The sequence below is a fragment of the Venustampulla echinocandica genome, assembly GCF_003357145.1.
Source record: "Venustampulla echinocandica strain BP 5553 chromosome Unknown scaffold_1, whole genome shotgun sequence".
NCBI lineage: Eukaryota > Fungi > Ascomycota > Leotiomycetes > Helotiales > Pleuroascaceae > Venustampulla > Venustampulla echinocandica.
Genome location: NW_022474206.1, coordinates 492,691 through 513,545, shown reverse-complemented (window position 1 = coordinate 513,545; position 20,855 = coordinate 492,691). Strand labels below are relative to the sequence as shown.

At 48.5% G+C, this 20,855-nt stretch overlaps 8 protein-coding genes across 8 annotated transcripts; 3 read left to right on the top strand and 5 right to left on the bottom strand.

Moving 5' to 3' along the window:
* Positions 1 to 80: 80 nt before the first annotated feature.
* BP5553_02699 (ATP-dependent (S)-NAD(P)H-hydrate dehydratase) lies at positions 81 to 875 on the bottom strand (the record flags this gene model as incomplete). The annotated part of the gene is made up of 2 exons (XM_032011322.1): positions 81 to 197; positions 267 to 875. 2 exons carry the CDS (start codon positions 873 to 875, stop codon positions 81 to 83), a joined length of 726 nt encoding a protein of 241 aa, XP_031871015.1.
* A 903-nt stretch (positions 876 to 1,778) lies between these two features.
* Positions 1,779 to 3,498, bottom strand: BP5553_02698 (uncharacterized protein; the record flags this gene model as incomplete). The annotated part of the gene is made up of 2 exons (XM_032011321.1): positions 1,779 to 3,296; positions 3,349 to 3,498. The coding sequence occupies 2 exons, from the start codon at positions 3,496 to 3,498 to the stop codon at positions 1,779 to 1,781; spliced, it is 1,668 nt and encodes a 555-aa protein (XP_031871014.1).
* Positions 3,499 to 6,085: 2,587 nt separating this feature from the next.
* On the top strand, positions 6,086 to 7,835 carry BP5553_02697 (Uncharacterized protein; the record flags this gene model as incomplete). Its single annotated transcript, XM_032011320.1, has 2 exons — positions 6,086 to 6,394; positions 6,486 to 7,835. The coding sequence occupies 2 exons, from the start codon at positions 6,086 to 6,088 to the stop codon at positions 7,833 to 7,835; spliced, it is 1,659 nt and encodes a 552-aa protein (XP_031871013.1).
* Positions 7,836 to 8,563: 728 nt separating this feature from the next.
* Positions 8,564 to 10,399, bottom strand: BP5553_02696 (uncharacterized protein; the record flags this gene model as incomplete). The annotated part of the gene is made up of 1 exon (XM_032011319.1): positions 8,564 to 10,399. One exon carries the CDS (start codon positions 10,397 to 10,399, stop codon positions 8,564 to 8,566), a length of 1,836 nt encoding a protein of 611 aa, XP_031871012.1.
* A 1,300-nt stretch (positions 10,400 to 11,699) lies between these two features.
* Positions 11,700 to 12,418, bottom strand: BP5553_02695 (uncharacterized protein; the record flags this gene model as incomplete). The annotated part of the gene is made up of 2 exons (XM_032011318.1): positions 11,700 to 11,854; positions 11,911 to 12,418. 2 exons carry the CDS (start codon positions 12,416 to 12,418, stop codon positions 11,700 to 11,702), a joined length of 663 nt encoding a protein of 220 aa, XP_031871011.1.
* Positions 12,419 to 14,065: 1,647 nt separating this feature from the next.
* Positions 14,066 to 16,921, top strand: BP5553_02694 (putative dipeptidyl-aminopeptidase B; the record flags this gene model as incomplete). The annotated part of the gene is made up of 2 exons (XM_032011317.1): positions 14,066 to 16,766; positions 16,824 to 16,921. The coding sequence occupies 2 exons, from the start codon at positions 14,066 to 14,068 to the stop codon at positions 16,919 to 16,921; spliced, it is 2,799 nt and encodes a 932-aa protein (XP_031871010.1).
* Positions 16,922 to 17,270: 349 nt separating this feature from the next.
* On the bottom strand, positions 17,271 to 17,944 carry BP5553_02693 (uncharacterized protein; the record flags this gene model as incomplete). The annotated part of the gene is made up of 2 exons (XM_032011316.1): positions 17,271 to 17,666; positions 17,726 to 17,944. The coding sequence occupies 2 exons, from the start codon at positions 17,942 to 17,944 to the stop codon at positions 17,271 to 17,273; spliced, it is 615 nt and encodes a 204-aa protein (XP_031871009.1).
* A 2,065-nt stretch (positions 17,945 to 20,009) lies between these two features.
* On the top strand, positions 20,010 to 20,603 carry BP5553_02692 (uncharacterized protein; the record flags this gene model as incomplete). Its single annotated transcript, XM_032011315.1, has 1 exon — positions 20,010 to 20,603. One exon carries the CDS (start codon positions 20,010 to 20,012, stop codon positions 20,601 to 20,603), a length of 594 nt encoding a protein of 197 aa, XP_031871008.1.
* Between the last annotated feature and the right edge of the window lie 252 nt (positions 20,604 to 20,855).

The following is a 20,855-nucleotide window of genomic DNA, read 5'->3' as shown; positions in this document are numbered from 1 at the left end:
TGTGGCCAGAAATATCTATTGCCATGTGTGTCTATCCCTTTTGAGTACCGGAAGAGCGCTTTGGGAATAACTGCCAATAACTACAACCTCGAAGAAGGTTCACCGAAAATATTCAAGAATGCCCCGTGGACTTCTTCCGTCAGATCGCTTGCCTGTAAAGACCTCCCTTTCTTTGAAAACGCCAACCTTGAGCATTCCTACGATAAGTCAGTAAGACAATCAACACTCCACACATCAGATACAAATATTCTTTTTGACAGACTTACCCGAGTCAAACTGCTCCCCCCAAAAGCCGCAAGAGCCAGCAATTCTTCTTCCCCCAAATCCCCTTCATGATCCCAAATCTTATCCAAATACGCCTTTCTCCACCCCAAAAATGTCGCCAAACTCCCCGTCAGCGTATCGCCCTGTCCACCACTCCTCTTTAAACCCCCCTCAATATCACTCACAAGCGTACGAACGCCATTAGAAATCAGATCCTGCTTCCCCTTCTGCACAATAGTAACGCCCCCAAAGGCTTTGGCCAGCGTTTCGACATCCTTCCCTCCCGCACCGCCCTGTGGTTCAATGCCCTTACTCTTACACAGACGCGCGAATTCCACCACATTGGGCGTTAATATGCATTCTTTATAACCCTGTACTAGCTCCGGTCTTGTTTGTGCGAGGTTGAGACCATCGGCATCGAGCACGAAGGGCATGTGGTTCTTTTTCGCGGCTTCGATTACTCTGGCGCATGTATCGTGCATTAAAAGGTCGCGCCCGAGCCCAGGGCCGATAACTAGGACGTGTAAACGTGGGAGCATGTCGATGACGGGCTGGGCAATTGCGGAGGGGTTTTGTTTTTCGGAGGAGGTGGCGTGGGGGGATTGTCGCATTAGGGGGTGAACCATTAGGTTGGGAGAGTAGGTTTTTATTACTTGGGCTGCTTGCGGCTCGCAGATTACGTGGCTCTGTAATAGAAGAGGTTGTTGATGTTAGCTACTTTACTAATATAGAATTGAATTGCAGGGAGGAGGATAGGGAATGCATCGAAGGACTCGGAGAGTACCATATCTGCGCCTAGTTTTGCGGATGCCATTGCGGAGAAGTATGGCGCGCCGGTATAGTCTTCACTTCCACCTATTACAGCAATCCGACCCATTTGCCCTGATATGCTACTAGTGTTAGCATTCCACGTCCGTCTTGCTGTGATCAGGCAAGATAGTCTTGCCTTTGTGGAATGATTGCAGCATCGGAGGGATCATTTTCTTGACTTTCGTCAGGATGTCTCTTGTTTTTGCAGACATTTCGGGGGCGTCTCCTGGCATTTCCAGGGAGAGAGGTAGGAGGAGTTGTGGTTCTAGTTGTGGCCGTAGTTGGAAGTATGAGGGTTGAATCTGGGGGTTCTGAGCTGTGAAGCTGCTGGATGATGTCACAGGTGAAGCGGCCGCCTCGGTGTTTGATATAGATCGTCAACTCTACCAACCTCCAAAACACAACACGATATTTTCTAATTTCAATTTCACGCACAGTATTAGACTTTAGATAAAGCAGTGGTGATGGAAATTATATCATCAAATTTCAGTCCCTAGAAGATGCATAGCAAGTTTAGTGCAATAATGTCAATTCACGATCTGTGCAGGCAAGTATTCAGGAAATGAGTGGCTTAGGATATATAACATACGAAGGAGTGCCTTCTAAGGGTAAAATATACAAAAGAAATTGAACGATTGAATGTATATCGTCAAATAATATATCAACACTCCAATTCAATAACACCAGATTGGTTCGCCCCCGCCTTAAACCTCAAAAGCGCCCCCGCTCATCCTCTGAAATATAGGAGCTTTAGCTTCCCTCTTCTTCAACATAAAAACAGGCTTATTCCCTTGCTTCTTCAACTTCTTAAACACCATAAGCGGCTTCTCGTCCAAGCCAAGACATCGGTCCTGGTCTGGGCATCGGATATATAATGAATACTGCTGCCAGCGGCCTTGGATACCGTATTTTGCCATGGCGACAGGGAGGACTTCTGAGGTTGGGCTATTCATGCTGACGCGGAAAGACTTTATGAATTCAGCAGACGGATTGCTGCAATTGGCCTGCGGCTTTTCTGGATTTGTTGGTCTGGTGGGGAATGATTTCCGGACCCTTAGTGGGGTGGGAGGGAGTACGCCGTCATCGAAGTTCCCCCAGCTGGGAACTATAATCGGAGATAGAGTTGACATTGTCCGATTCTGTGCCTCGCTTTGACATCTGCGCAATGGACCCGGGGCTCGTAAGTTCTCATTGTTCGGCTGCTCACATTGCTTGTGGATATCTGACACTCTTCGCTCCATCTCCCCGACTAAATCGCTTACTAGATGTCCAAAGCGAAGAGAACGGAGAGTAGCAAGTCTTGCCCGTGCTTGGTTGCGTTTGGGACGAAAATTCGGGTCCTCTTGGAGATGATCGTCGCTCTCGTTGTATTGTTGCCGGCGAAGTAAATCGTCGTATATGTCAGTACTCAGTCCTTGAAGTTGGCTTTCCGATAGGGCAAACAGCTTTTCTCGGGATGGACGAGGAGCATAGGCAGGAATTCCGGTTAAATATGTTTTGAGGGCGGTGTAATGCTCTGAAAATAGGTTTTCAGAGAGAGGCCCGTAGACCGATGTCGAACGTCGAACTACGGGCTCGGCAGGTAGTTCGCCAGGTGGGTTGTTAATTGCTGTTTCCATATGTTGATCGCTTCCTTGCTCTGGCTCCTCAAATACCCTCGAGATAGTCATTTGAAATGCAGCTGCAGCTTGAGATGGCCTGTTAGTCCTCCTCCGCGTTCTCGCCGGCGATGCGTATGGTGGTGGGCTTTCGTCCGAAGATTCCTGGATCTCGTCTGTCTGGGTCTGGGTCTGGTCTGGCTGGGTGTGATCAAGTTGTTGTATTTGCGGAAATTGACCGAGGGCTACCGATTTAGATATATCTTCTAAGCTATCGATGAGACCTTTAAGGTTCCGCACTTTTTCTTGGAACTTCCTTGCATCTGAGATGGCCCACTTGGCTAGGCTTAGGAAGGACCTTGGCTTGTGACTCTCATGGTTGAACGACGGGAGTGACGGGAGAGAATCGCGGGACTTGTAGCTTTGGAGGAATCTTGACGGGTTTCGAATACTGCCTGTCGAGGCATGCTTTTTGGGCTTGAGATCATATTTTCGGCGGAGAATATTGATCTCGTTCAATATGACTGCAATGCTGTTCACAGCTCGGGTAATAGGCTTTTTAACCTCTGGCCGATCAAAAATTCCATGGTCCCCGCGACCCGGGTCATCGATATGAATCCCGACCTGTCCTGAATCAGCAAAACGTAGAGTATAGAAGTGGTTTCAGAGAGCATACTGATTCTGCCCAAAGACGGATCCTCAGTAACTGGAGTGAAAGCTCCGTACACAACAACTGGTATTCGGAGCCAAAGTCTTGGGAGGTGAGGATTGACTTTAAGCTATTGCTAGATTCTCGGACGAGAGATGTCACTGATGATGCTGCCATATCTATGAAAGTGTAGTATGGATCGAGGCTAGGTGGAGAAGTAGAGCATCAACAGCACCGTGATGCTACAGTATGACTTGGCTCAACATTAATAGTAAGACGTTCAAGAAGCAACTGTGACCTTTCGTTTCGCATGCTGCGGTGTTGGTAGTACGGCCGGTGTAGCCAACCCGTTGGGTATCTTTTTTAAGAACAACATCGAGGAGGGATTTGTTGGTACTAAGTACTTTTAGGTGCCTGGGAATGCTGCGGGGGAAACAACGTGGGCATGACGAGAAGGTTTCCCGATGGAGGCCTTCTAATGCTCAGTTGATGCCAAAGGATTTGCTCGGGGCTTAGAATATTCCTACGACTACGGGCCAGTCCGTGCTCCGGAGCACGAGTGGTACCCGTGAGGATCGTCCTTTTGACGTTGTTGACAGGATCGCAACCTGACCGATAAACACTCCGCCAATCACCAGCGCGAGCATCGTGATACTTGGCGAACGAAGGATCGGGCTGGGAAACGGTAGCGAACCCGCTGAAACATCGACCGCTGAATAGCCACTGGTAAGCCACGTTGAGGCAAGTTGGTTGGCAGGTGCGGCGAAGCAGCACCAGGCAACATGTTGTCGTGAAGCCCGAGGCCCCGTGAACACCGGATGTGAGAATAATTACTTAAGAAACCAGCTCCCCATCCCCGAACGGCCGGGAAATGCTCACCTCGAGAGAGAGATATGTTCTCGTTGCTGACGACAATGAGTAATAAGTGCATGTATCCTAGTGTCTCACTGGCATCTGTCGTCGTCATTCATGGCACTGCAGAGGTGAATGATGGGTAATCATGTAGTGATATGTCCCGATTCCTGAAGTCTCTCTCATTTGTGATGGAGGCGTCCTCCGCCGCAGATAGTTTCTGGAGCTTGCCCCTATGGCCGTAATAATGTACTCCATACTTCGGACTAGAGTTTTAGCTGTCTTAGCAACGCCCATAGATAGGTGCCTACGTGCGTAGGTAACAACATTGATGCGGCGAAGAATGAGGTGAGGTTAGACCACCGTCACCGTCACCGTCACCGTCATGCGTTCGCGCCGCCGTTATACAGGCGATCGTCAGTCAGTCTTTCCTATGCTCATGAGGTGAGGGGTAGCAATAATGTCGCTGATGAAGGGGCAACGCGTCCTTCAGACCTTCTACGTCTTCCAAGGTGTGTTCCTTGCCTTGGATATTACTGTGCATTGTTATGTAATAAACATGTGGAATTGCAATATATGTACGGAGCACCCCGTACCCTTCGTACAAATAATGTCTTAATCGCAGGATCGGTTCACCAGGTTGAGAAGAATAAATAGCCACAACACGGGCATTGCGCACCGCCATTGGTTCGTCGCAACTCTGAAACCGGCAGTGCAGCCCAGTGCATCCCTTCGGGGTTCGCAGGCAAGGTGATCATGATAAATGCTAGGGATAAGCAACAGGGCCCTGGGCGCCTTAAGTCTTATTAACCAGTCTCGAAATACTTTCCATGGGACTTGGATGCCGCTCCGGTCCCTCCGGACTTTCTTAGAGTTCTGAACAAGCCTTGAGTTACTTGATCCTGATGATCCTGATCATGTCTTTTGTCTTTTGCCTTTTGCCTTTTGCGCCGCAGACACTTCCATCAAGAACTTGTCTTTGCGCTTGGATGCGTGGCGCTTGGCCGATTGGAGGAAAACGTAAACAAAACGTGGGCTTGGTGCCCCTCCCCCTTTGTGGCGCTGTCGGCCCCGCAGAGGAGGTTGATGTTGATGTTGATACGTGGATACGCCCCTGAGAAAGGAAAGAGCAGGGCAGAGGAGGGAGCAGAAGTGACGGGAGGGCTTGCGGAGAGCAATAATAATAATAATAATAATGAGGAAGAGGAAGAGAAGCTCAAACGAGGAACAACAAGAAGAGGTACGAGTATAGCCAACGTTTGCAATTGCAATTATAATTGTACCTGTACCTGTAACTGTAGCTGCCATTTACTTTCGTACCCCATATTATATTCGCCCACATATTGGGTGTTCGTCTTGGTTCGTTCAGTAAGGTAGGTACTTACCTACTTGGGTTACTACGACCCTATTTCTGCATCATCTATCGCCGTTTGTTGACGCGTTTGCAAGGAAGTCGCGACACACCCAAGCCCAGCCGGCGTGCCTAAGACTCTCTAAGACTCCAAGTGTCAAGTGTCAAGTGTCAACACCAAACACCAAAACACCAAAACACAAACATTCACTTTCGCTTCGCTGGTCTCGCTGGTCCTTTGCTCCTCCTCCACTTTCGCCTTTTACCCTTCCCCTTCCCCTTCCCACTGCTTCTCCGCATTGACTCGCACGCTCATTCCAATCTCCAATCTCGCTCACACTCTCTCCACCCGCATATTTGGCCAGCTATTCTGCCCTTCTACAGTACGTATTCACACCGCGACTCCTGATTCCGACCGGACCCGCGACTACGAAGTACAGCTTAGCTGTCGTACACCCTCAATTGCGCCCTCATCTTCTCCTGCTGCAGCTACAACGGCCACGACCCCAGAATCTGCATTGGATCACACCGCAGCTCTTCCCACCGCCCACCCACCACAAGATGGCTCTCCAGAGCACCTACGAGCGGTTTCTCGCATCGCCCAACCCTGCTCTCCTCGCAGACAATGCGTCCCTTCACTACATCACCACCCTGACTACCGTTACCAGTGCCGGCGAGATCATCAAGCACCTTAATAATCAAACCCACGAGCTCGCGAAGAGGGAGCAAAAGGTTCTCTCGGCCGTCGAAGGAACAGATTCGTTAGCAGTAGAGATCCACACCACCATTGAATTCTTAACGGGAGGAGGTGCTTATCTGCCGAAGTTGGATGATAACTTCCTAGCTGATCGCCTTGCGACCTTACCAATTGTATGTTAGGTGTCGTTTTGCCCCGCCGCTGTCTACGGTCGCTATTCTATGCTTCCCGTTCTGTGCCTCTGCTTACTTTTTGCCTCCTCAGATTCACATCGTCGCCTTCGATGCCAACGGCCAGATTCTACAAATCCGGCAGAGCTGGGATCAAGGCTCTCTTCTCAAGTTGATCGATGTGATCGGCAGCACCGGCCGCAATTGGCCAATCCTGGATGGAAAGGATCATATCAAGTTGATCAATTCGAGTGTTAAAAGCGCCGGTACATCGCCCGCTGGTGGAGCTTCAAATTCGAATGCCGATGATCAAGGTCCGAGATCCCGAGGCGACTCTACCAACATCACACGCGATCCTCATGCAACATTGTCTCTATTTGCGCCGCGCGAGAAAAATGGCCAAGATGCCCTCCCAGCCGTGGTTGCCCCTCGCGCCTCAGCGAAACCACCACCTCGCGAGTACAGCGAACTCTTTGTTGGAGGGTATACAGAAGACGCCTTACCTAACCGTACCAAGGCGTCTGCCCGCGAGCCCTCGGAATCTCCCCCTAGGGCCATTGCTTCCAAGGTTGGCGCAGGCAAAAATTACTCGCCGTCGCGCATCTTTGATGTCGATCCCGAGGAAGAATCCTCGGCGGCTGTAAAGAACCACTCCGCAGCCCACTTATATCGCGCCAACCCCAAAAAATACCAACACTTTGACTTCGGAGATGGCAGTGAAGAACCAGAAGAAACCCCTCGTCAGCGTCCACTCAAGGCAGTCAAGTCGAGCAAACATGGAAGCCAATGGGGTTTTGATGATTTCAACACCCCTGCAAAGGTTGTCCCAACTAAATCCCTGCGCACCAACGACGTTAGACACTGGGGAAACAGCGATGATGAGGTTATGGATAGCCCTATCAAAGCTAAGAAAGTCGACAAACCTCGCCCGACTCTAGAACACAACTTTGAGTTCGTAGATGATGGCACGCCAGAAGGGGATCGTCGTCAGACTGGACGGCCTCGGGGAGCAGGTCAAAATACCGGTCTGGGCCTGTACAAGAACAACCTATACGATGACGAGAACGGTGGTGCTATCGGCGAGGAGGCTAAACAACAGGTCACGATTGCGAATGTAAAGGATCGCCGCAAGGACTTTGACCCGCATTTCGCTATGACAGATGATTCTCCTTCCGGAACACCTCTTCCAGGAAAGAACTTTGCGTCAGGGGATAAAGAGCCATTGGCCGAGGCCCCTGATGCGGAAAGCAACAAGCAGAAACCCCAAGGCATTAATATCGCTGGCGACGGAATGGGCGGCAGGATGGGTACTGGCAGACAATGGGGTTTCGGGGACGACAGCGATGGGGAGCAAACCGGCGGTGTCAACAAGCCGTCAAAATACAAGACCGGGAAGACATATGGTAAAGGCCAAGGATCCGGCGGTGATTTCTGGGATTTCTAATTCCAGCGATTTCTTGAGCGGAACTCGACGGATGTCACGGTGTGCATTGAGTATCACGGCTTATTAATGCCTAATGAGTACAAGAGTATGAGGTTTATGACTAAGGGTGCTTTTCCTTTCTATTGTATATTTCTTTTTTTTTGTTGAAGGATATGGGCCGTACGATACAATCGCTTCTACTTTTATTGTTACATTGTTACTAGTTCTGCGGCCTTTTATTTTGCCCATTGCTCGCAACAATATCCTGATAGGGAAAAGTTGGGGATCGAATTTGTCGGTGTGGTTTCGGTTCTGGAGGTTTAGATTGGACCTGAATACCTAAGAGTGGAACTGAGGCAGGGGAGGGAGAATGTCAATAGGTCGAGTGGAATGGATGTACGCAGTACGTTAGTTATTATTGTCAAGATAGCCAACCGAGTCTGGTAAAATAAAAAGGTTTACTTGAGTAAAGCAATATCGACGGCTTCTCCGCTGATATCCCCTTGTAGCTATAATGTGAGGTGAGAATTTTCTATTACTACATCCAGAAATATGTATCCGCTGAGGGTTCAGCTCCTCATTAGGGGCTTCTCTAGCTTCCGGTGTTTGGTTTACCCGCCTTTCCAAAAGAGGCCTCTTCCGCGAACAACTAAGCATCGATACACCCAACCCTCTTGAAAGGTACTCTTGAAAGGTAACCCACATTATATATTATCAACATATTACCTCTTACCTCCTGGTGTGTCTCACTAAACAACAACTTCCTCACATCCCCTCGGTGTCCTCACCCGATCCTTAACATCACAGGTGATCCACAGCACATCCCTAACCTCCCTGCCCACCTGCTCAATAACATCCATAGCCCATACTACATCCAGATGCTCATACTCCTCGATAACCTTCTGGTGCACGACTCGGACAAATGGTTCCCTCCCATTCTTAAATCGACGGACGAGTTTTCTTCCGTCGACTAGGGCGTCTGCTCCCGAGACCCAAAGGGCGAGGGGGGGCATGCGGGAATCGTACCAACATGTTTGTTCTATAGACAAAGGCTTTGGGGGTGAATTATTCGTTGCACCGAGGGAAAAATCAATCGCCGCCATGTCATCAGCAATACGCTCCTCCTCGGGGGTTTCAAGAATACACCTATTCGTTGCGAAGCCATCGCGCCCTAACCACCAGTGCATGCATTGGGCACTGACATGCACGGGGGAGCACTGGAACATGCGATTCCGCAATCCCCTATCCCAGCGTCTATCTGACCAGGAGAATAGATAATTAAACATGTGGTATCCCATAGCGCCGTACAAACGGCCGGGGATAATGCCTTTCATCGTCATCATGATCGGGATGAAGGAGTGGACACCAAATACCATGTGGTAGAGAGGGAGAGATAGTCTGTTGATGAATTTTAGATACCATTTATCGAGCCAGGGGCCACCGTAGACGGCGGGAGCGAGAGCACAGAAACTGGTGAACTTGTCACCCAGGTCTGGACGCTGCTCTTTGGATAATGCGATAAAGGTTTGTGTTGTACCTTGCGAGTGGCCAACGAGACCCAATTTTTCGAACCCCGTCTCGGAGAGGACGCGGGAGGTGAACGCTGGGAGATCATATACGCCCATTTCACGCGGAGACCAGGCCCATAAGCGTGGGTCGGAAGCTTTGAGGGATATGTGTTCGGCGCCTGAACCGCAACGATTGTTGCCCAGCCAAACATCGTAGCCTGCTTTGCACAGGTAGAAGGCTAGAGAATCATCGTCGTTGGAGCAGAATGTGCCGATGGATTGCATTAATCCATGGAGCATAAGTATTGGGAATTTGGGCTTTTGGGATGCATCGAGTGGGCGAGATGGTCCTGCGCTGGTGAAAACCCCGGGTCCTCTTGGGCCTCTCTGGTCTTCGGTCATGGGCTCGTATTCCCTTGGGTTGTAGACGTGCCAGAGCTCGAGGATATAGCCGTCCTCTGTCTGGACTTTGAAGCATTCAACATCGAGTCCGACTCTCCGTGCATAGTACCCCGCATCGTTCACGACTGGATCAGGTCCTCCTTCTGTTGGCGGGAATTCAAGTCCAGCCTGGTTCTCGACGTCGTCTTTTCCCATCCTCTTCCAGGTATGCTCTTCCTCAATTCGCCTTTTTCGCCGCCTCTTTTCCTCATCATAGAAGGGTCTGTCAGCATCCGGATTTTGGAGAATCAGGCGTCGTAGGGAATATTTAAATAACCCAGCCACTGTGTTGATTGTTGCCATAAAAGAGGTCACAACAATATATAGTGAAGATAGTCCGAGTGATGATGTGCGAATTACGAATACTTTTAGCTTCGCTGCTGGGGAATTCCCGTATGATGTTTGAGGAAGGAAGAGATGGCTTGATGGGGCAGATAACCACAGGGCCTTTTTCTCTTCCTCTGGCGGTATTTCATTTCCTGGATGAGATAATGATGGCGTTGGCGTTGACGATGCATCTACGCACTTTTCTGATGCGGGGTTGCGCGTTGGAATTGAAGACTCTACCACGAAGCCTTGTCCACCACGTCGCGAGGCGACAGGTGGTAGAGCCACCAAAGGACCGCCGGAACTCATCGTATAGTATTTAGGGGTTTAGAGCTTGGATCTACTTCGAGTCGGATTGTCTAGATGAATGGCGCGCAGCGGGATATAACGACATGACGTAGTAACGATACGCGGGCCACAGCCTTCAGATGGCGGAGTCTTACATGAAGATACAGGTATATATGAAAGAGCAAGCAGAAGAAAATATTAGAAGTAGACGCTGGAAATGACTGAGAACATATAAATGTGTTGTATTGGAGTTGAGTTGGCTGGTAGAATCGGGATGTTGGTTATCGTTCCTGGATACGACCCTGGAAGTCTAAGCTCGACTGGGATTAACACCCGGTTGGTTCCTAGATCTGCCACCTACTCGTACTCGTATGACGTCGATATCCTATGAATAAAGACCATCTTTACTATTTTCCTTTGAGATGCTCGTCTCCACTAGACAATCCCCATTCTCTATTGCATTTAGGTTGTCGATGTGGCGGGCGCGCAAAATATTCGGGAGATTTTCTAGCCTATTGAAGTGTAGGTAGTGCTAGGATATGGTCGGCATTAGGAGGACGGCTTGAGCGAGTGCTCTGGACCGGTTCCATTCCAGAATTTTAATAGAACTCACCTTTCGGCTAAATTTAATCTCTAACCAAAAAAAGTATATATATATAAAATAGGAAAGAATCGCAAAAGAAAGAAATACCGCCCGTTTAGCGGGATTAGCGGTACCGAGAAACGCAATTTTTTGTATTATCTCTGGCAGAGTGTCCTGGGTCCTCCTTGGCAGTGGGTTATGGCGGCCTAAACGCTGACCGGTACGACCGTCTTTCCATGTCACCAGTCTCTAGTTGCTAATATAAAATCGCGTATTTGGTTTTATACATCTACCCAGGTACTAGACTGCGCGCCGGTATTGCCGATACCCAGTTCCTCTTGTGATTTTAGAGCATTTACCTTTTCAGAATTCTTTTATCCTCTTCTCTGATACCTATCACCCAAGGCTAGCCATCACTGTTAATTTGTCTCATATTCGTCTCATTCCAAAATCATAGGTAGATGTGCCCGGAGTAAGGAATTAAAATGGAATCGACCTTTTTGAAGAAGGTTGGTGTAAAGAGCTCCAGACCCATTCAGAGGAGTGATATTGTTAGTGAAACCTGGAAATAGTACGTAACAGGTCTTCTCAAGCCAAATATGCCCATATCTTGAAGTGCCTTAAACTACCCATCCAACGCTTCCCTAAGGCTCTGAAGCTTATTAAACCATCCGTCCGACATCCGGCTCCGACTGTTTCAAACGAGCCTTCCACTTTTGCCCTTGAATTGTCAAATATTTACAACATCATCATTCCCACAGCAACAATGGCGAAGGTTGAGATTAACCCAGCACCGAAACCCATCTCCCGGCTAGCACCGCTCGTTGTAGCGAGACCATTTGCCGAAGCACCAGCAGTAGGAGATGCCGAAGCAGAGGCAGCCTGGTTGTTGGCTATACGAGGCATCAGCACACAATATCACTTGTAAAATTGTCCGGATTGTACATACTGTTCTTGGAAGTCTTGGTAGACGCGCAGATACCCATGAGCGTAGTGTTGCTCATCAGAGCATCTAGCTTTGTCTGAGCAGAAGAAGCTTTAGCCTGGAAAGCAGCCATTTTGGTAGCGTTGTTCTTGGTTTTGCTTGCAAGGGCAGTCGCATTGTTGGCTAAGTTGATGAGCTTGTTCAGAGACTTCATTTGCTTGCATTCCCCCTTGGTCTTCTGTGCAGCATTGATAACGGCGCAAGAAGATACAAGCGTGGCATTTGATGACATTGTTGCCAACTTGGTAGATGCCTCCGACGCCTTGGCCTGGACATTGGCGATCTTTGTGGCGTTGTTCTTGGTCTTTTCGGCTAGTTTGGTCTCGTTTGCGGCGAGCTTGACAATGTTGTTCAAGAAGTTCATTTCTTTGCAAAGGGACTTCTCAGTCACGGGTTTGGTTGAGTTGCCTTTGCCCTTGGCTACCACCGCCGTCGAGAGCAGAAGGGTGACGAAGACGCTGAAAAACTGCATTTTGGCGACTGGAGACTTGGGAATAGAAACAAAAAATATAATTGATGATAGGGAAGAAGACGGTCCAGCCGAATCGCAAATATGTACAAGTCTGGTTGAAGAATGAAGAGAATAGTAGATGATCGATGCCAAGTGAAATTCCAAACAGGGACGCCAATGTTCTCTTTAACAGATCCAAACTTCGGCAATGCGCAATCCAATGCGTAATCATTCATGAACAATGCCATGGCCTGGCCGAGAACGTTGGCTGATAAAGAACTGTCGTGGTTTAGCGCTACCCTGGAACGAACCTGCTACAGAACAACCTGCAGTCCAAACGAGGGGCTTGATTTGAATGGACAATGAAAATAGTGTGCCAAGCAGAACCAGCTGATCCTTTCCTTGCCCATATTCTGTAACATCATCCTCGATCGACTGTGCGCAACTTGCTCAAGGCCGCGTCTTCGCTCCCACGAGAAGGCGGGGCGGATCAATGAAGCCGTTATGCTTCAGATCTAGAGGCCCCAACCTCGTAACCCTAGAACCCGAGAAAATGTTGTTGTTTCTTGTCTTGGGACGAATTATTGGATGAGGTTGGGGTGTAGCGAAACATTGGGTGTTCAGTCCTTTACCGATGTTACAGAATTTCGCAACGGTACGCAACCCATGTCTCATCAAATTGGCTAGCGCTAAGTTCGAGATAAAACCAGCGAGTTTTAGATCACGAGGATAAAACATTGTTTGCTGTGCACTTGTTTTTAGTTGATGGGGCGATAGGGAGTATTGCCTCCTGTTGGAGAGATATGGCCTGAGAAGTCCGGCTTTATGGTAGAGCTAAGAGCGTCCACTTTCGCAATCAACTGTAGGGTACTTTGTACTGCTCGAGTATTCATTATCTCCAATTAGAGATATATATTCCAGTTTGGGAAGGCAGTGGACGCCTTATTGTATGCGAATGAGCTCCGGTGCTACACCGCCAGGGTTAAATTTGCACTCGTGGCAAAACAAAGGAAATAACCTTGATAGAAGGCGGGGCATTTGCTCCTAATGATATTGTAGAGATATGATGTTTACCAGTAGTCCGGCTTGTCTTAACGACTCTTTCCAAGCTTAACACAAGATCTTACCAAGGTTGAGCCCCATGTCCATTTCGCCATACGGTGCTCGCATTATTGATCTTTGAATAGCATCAATGACACTGTCATCTTATTATTAGCCATCCCATTCCTGAATTCGGAACGGATTGTCACAATGCGGTGACTTTCGCATAAAGGCTTGAGAGTTGCGTGGTAGGAGATCAGATCGTCTGATGTTGGAGCTCCACCGGCTGAGCCTCGGATTGGGCGGATAAAGCTTGTTTGTACTGCGATACAGGGTTATTATTAGCATTCGCTCAGGGGTCGACGGCGTCGACAAGACAAAGGACAAGTCTTAATGTCCTTCCTAAAGGAGGCCTCAATAATAATCCCAATGCTTTACGCCGTAACGTCGTCGTCTTAGGGTCGCCAGTTATACGTCTCTCCACCCGGCGACTCCAGATGATGCGCCGTACGATGAAAGGAAAGAACAAAATTGACAAGAGTACACCATACACAACGGTGATTCTGTTGCTCTGACCACTCTCCCCGGTGAAACCTCGAAGCTTCAAACCCCCATCTGTCGGAGATCATGGCAGGGCACGATGACGAGGACAGCGTGCAACTGCTGCCGATCGAGCGTGAGCACGGCCAGGAGCAAGGGCGAAAATCAGCCGAATCCACGTCCTCGGCTTCGACTACGAGTTTGATATTCGAGCGCATCAATGAGCGCGCAGAGGCAGAAGGTCGGAAGTCGGAAAACGGCAACAGCAAGATGGTCACTCCCAAGTTTCCCCCGCGAGGGGAATCGCTGCGGTACGCCGACGATGGGCAAACACACGGCTCCTACGATGACGAGGAAAAGGACGACAATGAACTCGAAAGCGGGCCCTTCCTCAGCAATCGCTCTAGTAAGACCGTGGACAAGAAGTTACGGCGGCTAATATGGATTATTGGAGGTGTTTTCATGGGCGCATGGCTCCTTGCGTTGGCCGTGTTCCTTGGACGTCAAGCATATCGACCATCATCCGCCATAGCCCACGATCCTACTGCGACCAAAACCATCGGCTCGGGGAAGAAGATTACATTAGACCAGGTACAAACGGGACAATGGCGGGCAACCAAGCATGACATAAGCTGGATTGAAGGTGCAAACGGCGAAGATGGACTGCTTCTCAAGCAAGGCCAACAGGGGAACGCATATCTTGTGGTCGAAGATGTTAGAGGGAAGAAGGACAGCAGCGGACAACCAGGGGCCATTCCTGCGAAAACTCTGATGAAGGATGGAGGTTTCCAATGGGGAGGATCGAATTATACCCCGAGCCGAGTATATCCAAGCAGGGATCTAAAGAAGGTCCTCATCGCTACAGATTTCCAATCGAATTGGAGGCATTCTTTCCACGCGAAATACTTTATACTCGATGTCGAGACGCAATCGGTCGATGCACTTGACCCCTCTGTTCCTGATGGGAGAGTTCAGCTGGCCAGCTGGAGCCCCCAGAGCGATGCAGTTGTTTTCACGAGAGATAACAACCTCTTCTTGCGCAAGTTATCATCCGAGAATGTGACGCAGATCACAACAGACGGCGGCCCCGACCTCTTCTATGGAGTGCCGGACTGGGTATACGAAGAGGAAGTATTCGCTGGTAATAGCGCCACTTGGTGGGCCGACGATGGCAAGTACGTTGCTTTCCTGCGCACCAATGAATCACAGGTACCGGTATATCCCCTTCAGTACTTTGTATCAAGGCCCAGTGGAAAGGCTCCGGAACCCGGCCTTGAGCATTATCCTGAGGTCAGAGAGATAAAGTACCCCAAGCCCGGAGCGCCCAACCCAACTGTTGACCTGCAATTCTACGATGTAGGTAGAGGGGACGTCTTTGAGGTGAAGGTAGCGGATACCTTTCCTCCTGACGATCTGCTGATTACCGAAGTTGTCTGGGCTGGTGCATCAGGCAAAGCCCTCATCCGTGAGACCAACAGAGAGAGTGACATACTGCGGGTCGTTCTAGTTGATGTTGAATTACGAACTGGGAAGACCGTGCGAACTCAAGATGTTCAAAAACTGGATGGTGGCTGGTTCGAGGTATCTGAGCATACCAAATACGTTCCGGCAGACCCCGCAAAAGGGCGCCCCCACGATGGATACATCGACACGGTTATCCACGAAAATTATAACCATATTGGCTACTTCACACCCTTAGATAACCCGAATCCAGTCATGCTCACCTCTGGAAACTGGGAAGTTGTGGATGCGCCATCTGCTGTGGATCTGAAGAACAACCTAGTATATTTTATTGCAGCAAAACCCACTCCGATCCAACGACAAATATATAGTGTGAAGTTAGATGGGACTGGGGTACAGGCTCTTACGGATGACAATAAGGAGGGCTATTATGGGATCAAATTCTCTAGTGGTGCAGGATATGCGTTGCTAAGTTACAACGGCCCAAACATCCCGTGGCAAAAGGTCATCAACACCCGCAGCAATTCTGATCACTATGAGGATATTATCGAAGAGAATCCACGGCTATACGATATGGCAAAGAAGCACGAACTTCCAATCGACATCTTCTCGACGGTGAATATTGACGGGTTCGATCTACAAGTGGTTGAACGTCGGCCACCTCATTTCGACGAAAAGAAGAAATACCCCGTTTTGTTCCATCTTTACGGCGGACCCGGATCTCAAACTGTCCAAAAGACTTTCAAGGTCGACTTTCAAGCATATATTGCCGCAAACTTGGGTTATATCGTAGTGACGGTAGATAATCGTGGTACGGGTTACATCGGAAGAAAGGCTCGTACAATCATCAGAGGCAATATTGGATACTATGAATCCTATGACCAGATCGAAACTGCCAAAATGTGGGCAAAGAAGAAGTATGTCGATGCTTCGAGAATGGCCATTTGGGGTTGGTCATATGGGGGGTTTCTAGCACTGAAAACGCTTGAGCAGGATGCCGGGCGGACATTTTCATATGGCATGGCTGTCGCCCCTGTGACAGACTGGCGGTACTACGACTCGATTTACACTGAGCGATATATGCATACACCACAACACAACCCTGGCGGGTACGACAACGCGAGTATAAGCAACGTGTCAGCGCTACATCAGAACGTTAGATTCTTAGTGATGCATGGCGTTGCAGATGACAATGTACACGTACAAAACTCTCTGACACTGCTTGACAAATTAGACGTGGCGGGTGTGGAAAACTATGACGTTCATTTTTTCCCAGACAGCGATCATGGCATTTTTTTCCACAATGCTAATAGAATTGTCTATGATAGTAAGTGCACCCTCTAAATTGCCATGAAGAATGGAGACAGTGACTAACGATCTATAGAATTAAGTAATTGGCTTATCAATGCATTTAACGGCGAATGGCTTCGTACATCCAACCCGGTTCCTTTGAAGATCGATGCGCCTCTTGAGAGAGAGTGATTGTATGATGTCACAATGGGAGTTTGAAAAGGCGTTCACAGGTTTTAAGGCATACCCAGCGGTACAATGTACGTTGATGGTAGTAGCGACATGTTATTTAGATAGTGTCACATACAATGAAAATAAGGACAATTTATACTAGGCCTCGCCTGAAAGTAGCCGGTCTTTAGGGGCAAACAGTGTTCTTGAAAACATGCCGTTTTCCAACCGTAATCTTAATACGGAGGTCGCGGTCATAAGTTTGGAGAATATAGGGCGTTAGAGCTGTATTCTCCAAACTTATGACCGCGACCTTCGTAATAGGCTCCAAGTGGGCGCCGCCGATTAGCGATTGTCTATTTAGCTTCTACTACTCCCAAGCTTCTGGGGTGGTAGGCAGCGGCTCGCGTGTGTCCATACTCCTAGTGCTAGCCGGTCTAGGAACAAAACTGCGAGAGGCCATTGCAGCTGATCTACCTGCTCGGAGGAGGTTCGAGGAGGGCTGCCGACGACCTCTTGAAAAAATATCGGATCTTGGACTGGATGCTGCAGAAGTCCGGGGCCTCCTACTAAGTCTCAGGGGCTCCGGGACGTCGCCATATGGTCTCTGGCGCGAGCCGATGCTCTGCTTTCTCTGGCTGGAAAGTTGGTTGCGGTAATCCGTGGCTCGTGAAGCGCGACCGCCGCCGCGAGTACCTATTTTTGTTGTGCGCGACACCTTGGCGAAAGCCTGGCTTCTTCCTCCATTGCAGCCGAATTTCGCCCCCTACGTTCGTTATCAGCAGCCCTAGATGTGTTGCTCATCTCATGGTCTGGTTGACTAACTGGGGCCGGGTTGAGAATGTCCTCTATCGACATCCGACCTCTCACTTCAGGGTGTCCCCTCGTTGGGGTTGAAGTCAAGGTATTAGATGAGGCTAAGAGCCTGCTTTCCTCAAAGTTTTGCTGACTACTCGTGGCGATAGTGATAGAGGAGCTCACATTCTGGCGATACGCTCCATTTTCCAGTTGCTCATCCTCCCCCTTACCCATAAGCATACGCATGCAACGTAATATGGGATGCCGGCGCCTCGGAGCTCGCCTGCAATTATTGCATCTATCTCGAGACCTATAGGGGCTATCCTCGTACTGTCTACATGGGCGTTGTTCAAGAGCGTGGCGTTCTAGTGAAATCCTCTTCGTGATGCAGATGTCGTTTCTGCACTCCATGTGTCCACAGCGAAAGATAGTCACGATATAAATACACATTTTGATGTAATAGGAATGCCGAGGCAGGTATAGTAATAGGAATACCGAGACAGGTATACCTATTTGGAGATAGCGGCGGCCCTGATATATAGCTTCGGGTAGAGCTCTGTCTTATTCTTATCAGATCACTTGATCTCGAGAACAGGCCAGAAACAATACCCCCTTAACGACGGTCCGATTTTAACTCAACCTTTGTTATATCCCAAACATATTATAATTATATAGGTGGCTATAGTGTTGACTGTTTTGGCAGGTACACGATTCTGTCCAATTAAGAGATACCATCGGGCTATCTGGGGTTTAATTGGCGCTGTAGCCACCTACAAGCTCCGTTATAGCTTAATAATTAACTGTATGTCCTTCCCCTCCTGCTACTTGCTTGCTTGAATATGAACGGCATAACTTCCAGGCTCTATTTAATCCTAGAATTACAAAGCTGTTCTGAACATCAATATTCGCGGTCAAAGCATAGCGAGCTCTATTGTAAATATGTTTTGATCTTTTTATTTTCGGCTCTTTGTTCCGGATATATCGTTATGACAAACTCTTTGTGTTTCGCTTCAATTTCACAAAGCACAAGTGGTCTTTGAGAGTTGGAACATAGAGCGGACAAAGGAAGCATCACATATAAGAACTCTCTGCCTATGTTGACAAGTACTTTGTTTCCCTTCAATATTTTTATCTGCTTTTGGTTTTAGCCTCCATCTGCTGCATTTCGAGCATATCATATTTTCGGTCTCTACCCTCCACAGCCGACACTACAGCTGGATTGCCAAACACACGCGTCCACTAGACATCACTAGATATCATATATCTCGATACCATGTTTCCCAACCCACCCCAAGGACCCTATCAGCCGTTAAACCCATTCCCAACAATATCCCAAACACTTCAAAGACAAGGCCTTAGCATACGGATCCTACCCTCGCAGCTAACTGCAGCTGTTGAAGAAAGAGATCGGCTATTAACTTGCTACCAAGAATCCTTTGAAACCAACCCCACGGTTCCCACGGTTCCCAGGGTCCCCACAGTCCCTACCACGTTAATAAAAGCAGAGCCTCACTTCTTAGATCACTTTCGAGTATCGCGAAATGGGGGAAGGCTGCACAGATGCTGCGGAGCGAAGGCGAAAGCCAGGGCCATTCGCCCTCCAATTCCGGAGCATGATATTTCCGAAGCGTCATATTGGCTACACATAGCTGGGGCTATATGCTCGAAGATTAATCCCGAATGGTGTTTTCATGCAGTCTTAATGGCTGTAATGCTATCATTTCTGTTAGATCATATAGCACGTACAACTCCACATTAAGTAAAGTTATTTTACGGCGTGGTAATTAGTAGCAGTGTATAGTTCAACGTTCTTTTATTTTAGTTACGCTTTATTGAATACTACTTACTACTCTATCACTACTCCGTTTTATCATCTGTTGACATCAAGCTCTATGGTTTGCTGGTAATTTTACCTCCATATTAGAGTATCTTTGTAGTAGTTCAATATTATTGCATATATACCCTATGTTCATAGACTTCGCAGCTCCTTTGTAGTTTATAGGTTATGAGCCTACATTAGCAGGACAATTTAAAGGATACAGCTACTGCTCTTGTGTTGCACTTGGTTTAGCTAGTCGTTTGCCTTGAAGGCTTTTGAATTCACTTGTAAGCACTGAATAGACTTGTCTACCCTGCATACGTATCCAGCGATAGAACACAAAAGATCGAGTGAATTAATAACCAAGTCTAGCCTAATTGAGAGTCCTCTGCTTTAAATATTCGGATCCACTGCTCAATTTATTTAACCAAACAACCTACAACAGTACATTGGCCTTTGCTAACCGCAACCACACCCAACTAACTCCCAACAATGCAGCTCACCACGATCGTCTTGAGCCTTTTCGGCTTCTTCATCGTGGCTCGTGCAGCTGACTCTGACCTTAACCTTCCCTACCCGCTCGTGCCCTTCCAATACAATGGTATCCTTGGTGGACACAATGTTCAGCTCAACGGCACCATCCAAGATATCTATGCTCAGATGAAAGAGCTCCATCCCGATTTCGAGCTTGAGCATGCCATCCAGAGCCGCGCTGAAGCCTCGAACTTGACAACCCATGATATCGCCAACACGTTTGATTATTACTGTTGCCCAGTCCCCGGTCACAAGTGGCAGTGGGCTCTTGGTCCTCATATCCTGGACGGGATCAAGTACCTTAAGGGCATCGATATCTGCGATGTTGGTGCGTCGTCCTGCGTCCGCATCGGCTGCTCATGGAACTCCGCTATCTATCTATGCAATGATAATAGGTTCAAGATCACTCCCATGTGCAACTATATTGCTAGCTACGCGAAGGATTTGATCGACAAATGTAGCGAATATCCTCCTGTTCATACATTCCTTACATGTGGACAGGAGTTTGATACCGATGGCTACAACGTTATCGTCCGCGAGGATAGGTGCTAGGCGCCATCACCCAAACAACTCAACTCACCACCTTGCAGATATGCTTTCTTCTGTCTTTGCGCCAACACACCGTCTAGGCACCAAGCAGCATCAAGCCAGCTCTAGTGAACAAACCGAATACCATCAAATACAAAGACATAGTGAGAAATGTAAATCAACGGAAATGGGAAACTTTAAAGGGCAGGATTGATGGCAAAAGGGGTAAATCTCGGAGCAAAGTCAAGGGCTATAGTATTGGGTTATGGTTCATGC